The sequence below is a fragment of the Canis lupus genome, chromosome 37 (genome assembly GCF_011100685.1).
Source record: "Canis lupus familiaris isolate Mischka breed German Shepherd chromosome 37, alternate assembly UU_Cfam_GSD_1.0, whole genome shotgun sequence".
NCBI classification, from domain to species: Eukaryota; Metazoa; Chordata; class Mammalia; order Carnivora; family Canidae; genus Canis; species Canis lupus.
The window spans coordinates 1,190,060-1,200,906 of record NC_049258.1 but is presented as its reverse complement, the minus strand read 5'-3'; the positions used below and the strand labels follow the sequence as shown (position 1 = coordinate 1,200,906).

The following is a 10,847-nucleotide window of genomic DNA, read 5'->3' as shown; positions in this document are numbered from 1 at the left end:
GGAGAAAATCGGTTGTGGGCCAAGGCAGGATTCACAGTGCGTATAGTGCCTTTAAATTGTTTGTATGTTTAAAAATTTATACAATAAAATGGCAAGAAAAAATGATCCAAAACTATGCCCCTTTTTCTACCTGGGCCCTTGTATTATGATTTTACACATTCTCTTGTTGGGTAGTGGGTCTCTTCTGCTCTGTGAATCTGAATTGAGCATGCAACTTGATTTGGCCAGTGTGAGACATTAGCAAATATGACGTATGCAAAGGCTTGAAGAGTTGGGCATTGGGATTTACCATTTTTCTGATCTTGGGAACTTTGCAGTTAGCATCGTATGGATGATCTTGGACTAGCCTGTTGCGTGATAGACAGACAATGGCCTAGTTATCCTCATCACTCTAGTCAACAACCAGCCAATCTCCGGACATGTTTGTGGAACCATTGACTGCCAGCTGATCACAGCTGTATCAGTGAGCCCTGCTGAGAGAAAAACTGCCCAGCTAAGCCCATCCTAAATGGGCAACCTGCAGAATTATGACCAAACAATTGGCTACCTTTTCAAGCCACTAAGTTTTGAGGAAATTTGCCCTGCAGCAGAAGCCAACTGATACATTCTACTAGGTATGCCTTTGACTCCATTCCAAGGGACTCCATGCTGAGCCCTGTCTGTCTCCATGTGCCTCTGCAAAGTTTCAGGGAGAGACCAGTGGTATCTGGGGGTGAGAGGGATGATGACATGATTTAGGGACAGTGTGACATGAGAGGATGCCATGCGGTGGAGCCAGTGTGACATTAAGGCAAGAGTCAGTGTGACATGGGGGAAGGCTCAGTTTGTTAGGTGAGAGGGGTCTGTGGCCCAGAGAAGAGGGAGTTTATTTTGAAGTTGAAGGCCAGTAAATGTCGCACACAGGGGTGAAGATCAGCCACGCTGAATGAGGACAGGTGAGTAAACAGAAGGGGGCCGGGGCTGACGTATTACTGCCAACTGTGGAATAAGGCAGACACAGCTGGCCATTTGAGATTTCTCTTTGCTAATAAGGTGAGCTTGGCTTATAGGACATGCCTCTGTGGTCAGGCATTTCATTTAGAAAAATTTCCCAGACTACAATGCGAGGGCATACACCTAGAGAGATGGGGTCTGGCTGTCCTTCCTCCCTTTGACGCCATCCTCCCTTGGTTCAGAGCACTTGGCCCCCTTGAATATTCCCACCCCACCTTGATATTTCTCCCTTTGCAAAACTTCCAGGAGATCAGGCTTTTTGGTAGTTTATTCCCTTTCCAGGTCTCCCCTGCAAGAGGGCATGGAGATCAGAGACATGAACCACCTCTTTCTAATCTTCAGCATTCTGGCAGTGGCTGGTGAGTGCAGGTTCCCGTTTTTGGCTTAAAACTTTGAAAATGTCATATTGGAGAAAAGTGTAGTAAATGGGTCTAGATAAGATGGGTGGAGAGCACATTAGAAAGATAAAAAAAGATAAGACTTTAGGATCCCGGTGATTGGAAGTTTCCTAGCACACTCAGGTATCTAGAGCCCACTGGTTTTCCTCTGGCTGCATGGCTACAAGAGAAGATGCAGACTGGGACAGTAAGACTTGACACAATGGATGGTGGGTATTGGCAAAATTTTGTGATTTTGCTATATAGCTAGGAAGGAAGCTTGAAGAAAAGAGAGAAGAATCAAGCTGAAGGAAGGAAGGAGACGGGGAGTGGAAAAAAGGAAGCTACCAATACAGAGGGAAGCCTAAGGGGAAATTAACAGAAGGACCCAGAAATGGTTCAACAACACCTCAACTATCAATAACACATTGACCATCTCAAAGCACTTCCACATAAAATGTTTCAGACTTTTGTCTTCTGGAATGTCTGCCTGTCTCTAAAATTCTGTCCTCCTTTCCCGACAGTAGTAACAACAAAAACTCTAAAAGCAACACCGATACAAGTAAAGTTAGCCCAGCAGTTCAGTCAGATATACAGCAAAATGGCACCAACCTTTTTGGTTTTCCTGAACTCAGAATATGAGGCTTGTCTGGGGACCCTGATCCACAAACAGTGGGTTATCACTGCAGCCCACTGCTTCTTACCGTGAGTAATGGGGATCCTAGCGGGAGAAGCACTCCCCCCTTGGTCCCTGGGATTGCTAAGGGGAACTGAGGCTCAGCCCTAAAGAGACTTGCCCAAGGGCTCTCAAGCCTGAGAAGTGATTGGAAGGAGTCAGGAAATAAGTGGTTGTGAGTTAGATTTCTGGGTGGGGTGATGTAGACAGGGGAACTGGGGAAGTGGAAGACCAGGGGATGAATCAATAGGGAAGAAAAGCCTATATCCAGTGTGGTACAGGTCAGAGTAACAGAACTGCAATAGAAACTTCTCACTTGCCAGACAAGGAAATGGAGGTCTTGGCAAGTTATGGAAGGGACTCATGCAAAGTCAGAAAGCAAGTTGGGGGAGAAAGGATACAAGGTGACGATAGACTGGTATCTCCTGCCTCTACTAATCCTTCGTGGCCTGTTCCAGATTTCTTGAGATAAACATTGCTACTTCAAAACACAGTTTCCAAAACAAGATTGAAAACCTAAGGCCCAGGCTTACTGTCCAACACCCAGATTTTACCCGGGATTCTGCTGAGCATGACCTCATGCTCATCAAGCTGAGTCATCCCCAAAAGCTCAACGATCAGGTGAAGCTGGTGGCCCTGCCCAACACCACAGATGACAGAAGAGGGGGAAAGTGCACTGTCTCTGGCTGGGGCTGGGAATGGAAGGATTCCAGTGAGTGGCCCTCAAGACAGACCTTAGTGCTCCTTAAGCAGCCACTCAAAGAGGATTATCACACAATTATTATTGTAGATCATGAGAACTGGAAGAAGCCCGAGAACTTATAGCTTAACCTCTAGTTTTATTCATTTGGAAATTGAGGCCCAAACTGGTAACATGACTGTTTATGGCTGGAGATCGCTGAAATCCAGCATTCTTGCCTCCCTTTTCCCCCAGGTGAGGGTGAAAAGGTATCTGGGTGGGGAGGGAGTTTGCAGGTAATCCCACTGGATGCTGAGTGTGGTTCATTCATCAGAAACTGAGAGACCAGCATTCACTAATGAAAGCATGCACGCACAAGCCCAAGTTACGCAGTTTATGATACTGGGACCAGACCTTGGTTTTCTCATTTCACTATGTTTATTTTTCTCTGGTTCCTTTTCATTTTGTGTTTTTCTTTCATTGAATGATGGAGAGGTTAATAACAGAAAAAGAGGGAGGGAAGGGAAGAAGAAAGGGAGATGAATATGTGAGGATCAAAGAGAAACAAAGCCTTTTCTCTCCCTCTCTCCCCTTCTGTGTGTGCGCATGCACACATACACTCGTGTGCTCAGGCTCAGAGCCTGACGTCCAGATAAACCAGACCGTCTTTTGGTTCTCTAATGATGACTGCAAGGAGTCCCCTGTAAGACAAATTCCTGTTCAAATCACGGAGAACATGTTCTGTGCAGGATCATCTCTGGAGAACAAACACATGTGTAAGGTAACTCTTTTCCCTCTGCCCCCTCTGAGTTCAGTCTAGGACACTGTTTTGGGGTCCACATATCTTCCTCGACCAAGCCAATTTCCTGTCTCTACATTCAATAGTAAATGGGATCCAGGCAAATGAGATCAAGGTCAATGGGATCCAGGAAACAATGTGTCCTTCTAATAATGAAGGAACATGGATGCTAGGGCGGAAGCAGCTCAGAGTGTTCTTAGTTCTTTACGGCTAACTCTGATGTGCCCTGGAATGAGTGGTGGGATGGACCCAAGATGTCCTCCAGACGTTTCTCCCAGCCCTTACCACCTAAGTCTTTCTTTCTTTTGTTTTCTTTAACCCCCTAGGCAGATCCAATGTGCCCCAATCGCCCCTTCCACCACCTAAGTCTTTCCATCCTGGACTCCTCACATGGGACTTGGCATGAGGCACTGAGCAAAGGTCACTTTGCTTTGGCTATCCTGTCTGCCCCATCTGTTCTTCTTCTAACAGGAATTGGCAGCTGCCCCAGTCTTGTGCCAAAATCAGCTCCAAGGCATCCTATCTTGGTCAGCAGGGTGCATTCTGAGAGGCGATGTCGGCTACTACACCAAGGTTTCCCGCTATACAGACTGGATCCGCAAAGTCATCCACAGCAACTGAGCTCTCTCCATTCCCTCTCCCAGTGGCCTCAGACCTGGGTCTACCATCCTTGACCATTCCTTTCCCTCAGAACGAGATGGGAATAGAGTCTGGCTATCCGAAAGTTTATGCCCCTTCTGTTTTCTTGACTTCTCTTCTCCTTTCTCAGTCCTACCCTGAATGATCATCAGATTGAGCTGGATAACATTCTCCTGCATAAACCAGCTTCTCACCGCTTTCTTCCTCTCCTCCAACTTCCTACTCACCTGCTGTGCTTTCCTCAGACTTTTATGAAGCGGTTCTCCTTCAACCTGTACCCCCCAAAGGGCATATGGGCCTCAGGAATGTGATGGTGAGACTGTGGCACCTCTATGGCAACTCCTTTGACCTCACTTAGTGCTGAGCCAGGCCTCTGAGTCAGGTCTGGGTCTTCTCACTCCGTCATATCTAATAAGGTTTGGCAAACACCGCGATAGTAAGCAGACTGATGGCAACATAATTGTTAGAGACAGAAGCTAGAATTTCATGACAACAAGGACTAAAAGGGTCTCCAAAAGGGTTAGGAGATGAAGCAGAAGTGGGTGCACAGAGGAGTTAAATGGGTCAGACCACCAACAGGAGGAGGGATGATCTCCTGAGAGATCTTTCCTAATGCTAAGCACAGAGAAATCTAAGCTGGCTGGAAAGAGAATGGTAGAAGGATAATAGGGGAACACTGAAACCTAGGTGAGTATAATTGCGTTTGTGTGTGTCTGTGAGTGTACATATGCACATATGTGTGTATAGATCGGTGGACATGTGTGCAAAGAATGATCTCACTGAACCAACCAAAATCTATCCTACACCAGTTGCCAATTCAGCTAATTTTCCCCAAATCCCACATTTATCTATCTGCTCTTATCCTACCTTCTCAATTATTAAATTTTAAAAAACTAAAATAGGTCCTATTTTTATTACAATATTTTATTTTGAAATTAGTTAAGATAAGAAATTGTAAAAAAATTATATATATATATCTATATATATATAGAGAGAGAGAGAGAGAGTTTCTGGGCACTCAGACTTGCCCCATGGATACTATTTTCTATAACCATAATAAAATGTCAAAACCAGGAAATTTAATGGTGTTCATTCAGATACAGATTTTATTTGGGTTTCACCAGTCTTTCTTTACATATATTCTTTTTAAGGGTGAAATTTGAAATCTTATCACATGTGTGGATTCCTGTAACAGTTACCACAAGGAGAATCCGAAGCAGTTCTATCACCGTATCACCAGAAAGAAACTTCTTTGTGTTACACTTTAATAATCACACCTTTTCCTGGCCCCAAACCATGCAACCACCAACCTAGTCTCCATCAGTACAATTTTGTCACTTCAAGAATGTTCTATAGTATGCAATCTATATAATTCCACTGCTTTTTTTTTTTTTTCCATCATGAAGATGTCCCAAGAGTCCTTTCATTGTCATTTCCTTTCTGTCTGAATAGCTTTTTTAAGTCATTCTTTCAGAGCAAGTCTGCTGGGTGACAAATCCTCTGAGTGTTTCTTCACCTTCTTTCTTGAGGGATATTTTTTGCTGAATATAGAACTCTGGGTTGACAGTGCTTTTCTTTCAGGACTTGGAAAATGTTTGCCTCTTTCTTCTGTCCTCAACGAGTTTCTGAGGAGAAATCTGCTAGCATGTGATTCGTTGTTTCCCAGTTGGTAATGCCTGCTTTCTCTCTGGCTCTGGCTGCTTTTGAAAGTTGGTTGGTGTTGTTTTTCAGGGATTTGATTATAACATGTCTGCGTGTGAACTTTTAAGCTTATTCTGTTTGGGGGTATATTCAGTTTCTCGAATCTGTAAGTTTGTGTCTCTCACCAAAGTTGAGAAGTTTGAGCCATTATTTCTTCTGGTGTTTTTCAGCTCAGTGTTCTTTTCCTTCTTCTGAAGCTTTGATAACATGCATGTTAAATCTTCTGTTACTATCCCACAAGTCCTTGGGGATCCATTCATTTTTTTAAAATATCTCTTTTCCATCTGTTGTTCATATTGGTAATTTCTACTGCTCTACCTTCAAGTTCACGGACTCTTCTGGCTTGTTGATTTTGCTATTGAACTCATTATCTTAATTATGTTTTTATTTTCCATATTTATGATGCTTTCACATATTGGGAGTCTTGCTGGCTAGGGAAAGAGGGCCCCGCCCAGAGCTAACTAATTCCCGGAGGTAGTAAATGACTGTCTACTACATACAAACCTACCAATCCAGAGCTCTACCTCAACCACCAACTCTAACTAACTTTCACACACCAAGCCAATATTTCCCCTGCTCCGAATCACAGTGGGGTCAGGTACTGAACAACTAGAGATCACCACCACAGCTCAGAGCCTGCTGAAATTATTCAAACTATTCATTCCTAAACTTGCTCAAACTTGACTATCCTGCCTCACCCATTCTTTCTTTTGGTTTCCAAATAAAGGCTTGTGGCTGTGCTTTCCTCTCGCTCCTCCTGCCTCGGGACTGACCCTGGTACTTCCTCATGTAGCTGTGCATGGTACGGCATGCCTCTTAATAAACCCTTCTTTCAATGGCACTGACCTGGCCATGTTATCATTTAGTCACTTTTAGAAATTAAATCATAGGTTCAATTAAAACACCCATCTAGGGCAGCCTAGGTGGCTCAGCGGTTTAGTGCTGCCTTCAGCCCAGGGTGTGATCCTGGGGTCTTGGAATCAAGTCCCACGTCGTGCTCCCTGCATGGAGCCTACTTGTCCCTCTGCCTGTGTCTCTGCCTCTCTCTCTCTGTGTCTCTCACGAATAAAATCTTTTAAAAAAATAAATAATAAAAAATAAAACACCCATCTAATGAATTTTTTTATTTCAGTTTTATATTTTTAAATTCTAAAATTTCCATTGGGTTTATCTTTATATCTTCTATAAATCTTTCCTAAGATTTTCTATTTATTTTTATTTCATTCAAGAGTATTTGTAATTGTTTATTTAAGGAATGCTTTTATAATAGCTTTTTAAAATCCTTGTCTGATAATTCCAACATCTTTGTCATCTTGGTGTTGGCATCTGTTGATTATATTTTCTTTCTTTCTTTCTTTCTTTCTTTCTTTCTTTCTTTCTTTCTTTTTTTTATTATATTTTCTTACTGGAGTTGAAATTTGCCTAATACGGTGAGCAATTCTGTATTTATATATCCTGGACAGTTGACTATCATAAGACTCTGATTCCTATTCAAATATTCTAATTGAGGGGCACTTGGGTGGCTCAGGTAGTTAGTGTCTGACTCTGAATTTTGTCTCGGGTCATGATCTCAGGGTTATAGGATATAGCTCCATGTTGGGCTCTGTACTGGGTGTGGAGCTTGCTTGGGATTCTCTCTCTCCCTTGCACTCTGCCCCCTCTCCCCACTTGCTTTTTCTTTCTCTCTCTGAAAAAAGATATCCTAATTGAGCAATTCTAGCTCACATTTGTGGCTGTGATTCAAATGTCAATTTGGTTTATAAAGCTTCTACAGTGTTATTCAGTGGGAGTTGCTGTGACAGAACAATGACCACACACCCCCACCTCCCCACACACACACCCCGCTCCCCAGTGTCTACAACCTAATCCTTCGAACCTGTGAATATGTTACCTTCCATGGTAAGAGACTTTGCAAATGTGATTAAGTTAAGGATCTTGATATGGGAAAATTACCCTGGATTATCAAGGTGAGCCCAACGTAATCACAAGTGTCTTTATAAAAAGAAGGCAAAAGGATCAAAAAAAAAGAGGGGAGATGTGATCACAGAAGTAGAGATTGGAGTTATGCTTTAAAGATAGAGAAAGGGGCCGTGAGCCAAGGCATACAAGCAGCCTCTAAAAAACGGAAAAGGAGAGGAAATGGATTCTCCCCAAAGCCTCAGAAAGGCTTCCAGAAAGAAGGCAGCTCTATGGATACCTTGATTTTAGCCAGCAAGAGCCATTTTGGCCTTCTGATCTCCAGAACTGTAAGATAATAAATTTGTGTTGTTTTAAGCCACTAATTTTTGGGAATTTTTTATAATTGCAACAGGAAACTAATAGATGGTGGAAGTCAGAATTCTGACAACCAGCCCCACTCCTGCAGCACTGTAGGGATGAGGGAGTACATGGCTTTTTCATAGGGTTTGTCTTGAGAACAAGGAAATTACCAATAACTTAGTGGTTTAAAACAACAAAAATGTATTAGCTCAAGGTTTCCTTAGTTAAGAGTCCCATAGCTCAATGTCTCATAAGGCTAAAATCAAGATATAGGCCCACTCCATCCCCTCCTGGAGGTTCAACTAGGGAAAGCTCCACGTCTACCTCTTTCACATCGCTGGCAGAATTTATTTCCTCCCGGTCATTAGACTGAGGTCACTGAGTCTTACTACCTGTCAGCAGGGGTCTACACTCAGCTCCCAAACTCTCAGATCTTTGCCATGTAGACTTCTCCATCTTAGCGACAGAAGACCACCCTCATGTCAAATGCTTCTCACGCTTCAGTCTCTCTGACTTCTCCCCCTTCCACTACCAGGCAAAGAAAACTCTTGACTTCTAAAGGGCTCATGTGATTATACCAGGAGCACCTGGATAATCTCCATATCTGATTTTCTACCATGCCGTATAACATAGTCTAACCACAGACGTCATGTCCTTCAAATTCACAGTTCTAGGTCAGGGCATGTACTCAATGGTAGGAACCTTGGGGGGAGGTGGGGAGGGGCAGGGGGTACAATTTAAATTCTGCCTACCACATATAGTTAAGAAGTTTCTGTTCCACTGGGCTTCCCCTGTCCCAGTCCTTTGGCTAGAGAAATAAGGTTTTCTTATTTTGTTGTTGTTTCGTTTATTTGTTTTTTTGTCTCTGCCCACTGTTGTTTCAAGGTTACAGATATTTTTAGCATATAGACCTGGATATATAGAGGGCAAGAAAAAAAAAAAAAACACAGGAAGTTCACTACCAGGTCATAACTCAAGTCTCAAGATGTCTAGCTAATTCACTTTTCCCCCACTTTTCAGATCTTCTGGTAAATGACTTGTATATTTTGTTCGGGTTTTTTTGGTATTGCTGTTGTTATTAACAGGAGGTGTAAAATGGGATACACTTACTCCATCTTGTCTGGAACAGAACTTTAGTTACATGGGACATTAGAAAGATGAAAGGTAATGCAGTGAAGAGGAAAGACCACTGAACTATATAAGTTAGACCTGGGTTCTGGTCTAGACTCTAGTACTGACTAGGCAATGATTTTCATGTTGTATATGCATGAGCCCTAGGAGGATATAAGAAGTGAGTATTAAAACTTCTATTTGCAATTAGTTTAGCTCATCTTTTAAAAATTTCTTTTTGGGGGGCACTCAGTTAAGCATCCAATTCTTGGTTTTGGCTCCAGTTATGATCTCAAGGTCTTGAGATTAGGCCCCACGTCAGGCTCCATGTTCAGTGTGGTGTCTCCTTAAGATTCTCTCCTTCTACCCCTCCCCTCACTCAAGTGCACTCTCTCTGTCTGTCTTAAATAAATAAGATCTTCTAAATTTTTTTTCTTTTTTGGGATATGTTTTATAATATGCACATGTCAGTTCATATATAAGCACCCGGATATATAAATATACATATATTGGTGATATATGCTCAAAAATGTTTTATACAATTGGTGACAACACCAGATATCTAAAATTAGACTGCCCCAGATTTTCTGGGACATCTAATTGCCTAAATATGTCATATTTGATTTAGGACAGCTCTCTTCAACATGGAACAGACTGTAATTCATCAATTAAGATTCTTTTATATATCTTTAGTTAAAAGCATAATTCTTAGCTCAAATAATGCTTCCTACATTCCTTAGAACTTTCATATGGAGAAGTGATCAAATGAGGGCAAATCATTCTTAGAAAAGTAACCCTTTAGCAGTAAAATCCAATAAATAAATTCTGTGTTTATACTTTGAACCTAATAAAATTAAGTGAACTGAATGAAAAACAGTGAGTGCTTTCTAAAATTCATTTAAGATTATACTTAGTCAATTTGCTAAAATTCCATTAATTTAACCTCCATCTTTAGCTCTAACACACAGAGGCACATTTACATATGACACTCTGAAACTGTGACACCCAGTTCTCTCCAAGTGGCCTTTCCTTTGCTTTTTCATTGTCAGTGACATTGCAAGAAAACTGGTACCCACTGCTGCAGTGTCTCTGATCTTCACATGGCTGCATGTGACAGAAGCCACTCATTGATCTTCTATCTCCTCATCTTTTTGTTTTTTTTTTTTTGTAATGGATACCCCTTAGCTGGCTTATGATTGCCTTGTTAGAAGCTATCCTTCTCAACATTCTTTGTAGCTCACTGTAGCCATATGACTAATGTCTGAGAGAATGTGACTAGAAAGATGTGCACAATATTTGTATCACTTTCTTAAAAGGAAGCTCTTTGCCCATTGTATCTTCTTCCCACTTCCCATGGGCTGGAACACAGTGGTGATGACGGTCAGCAAGTCTCAACCTTGCTCACAAAGAAAACAAGGGAGAGATGAAATGAGACTGAAGGCCATATGATCTATAGGAGCAGAGCTGCCTTCCTACCAAAAACTGCCCAAAAGCTCCAGACTGCTCTGTGAGAGAGAAATAAACATTTATCTTGTTTGCTCCATTATATATTGTGTTCTCTGTTACAGCAGCCTATCCTATAACCTAACCAATACACCTATTTAGTTTTTCAGC

The 10,847-nt window shown here is 42.1% G+C and overlaps 1 protein-coding gene across 5 annotated transcripts; it reads left to right on the top strand.

Moving 5' to 3' along the window:
• The first annotated feature begins 539 nt into the window (after positions 1–539).
• LOC478844 (serine protease 58-like) lies at positions 540–4,251 on the top strand. 5 transcript variants are annotated; one of them, XM_038585182.1, is made up of 6 exons: positions 540–614; positions 1,276–1,352; positions 1,895–2,075; positions 2,505–2,758; positions 3,358–3,506; positions 3,996–4,251. In XM_038585182.1, the coding sequence occupies exons 2-6, from the start codon at positions 1,295–1,297 to the stop codon at positions 4,143–4,145; spliced, it is 792 nt and encodes a 263-aa protein (XP_038441110.1). In that variant the 5' UTR covers positions 540–614; positions 1,276–1,294; the 3' UTR covers positions 4,146–4,251. The 5 variants fall into 5 exon arrangements, with proteins under 5 accessions (XP_038441110.1, XP_038441111.1, XP_038441109.1 ...); XM_038585183.1 differs by lacking the exon at positions 540–614 and adding an exon at positions 621–935 and having other exon boundaries at positions 1,898–2,075; XM_038585181.1 differs by lacking the exon at positions 540–614 and adding an exon at positions 621–935.
• The last annotated feature ends 6,596 nt before the right edge of the window (positions 4,252–10,847 follow it).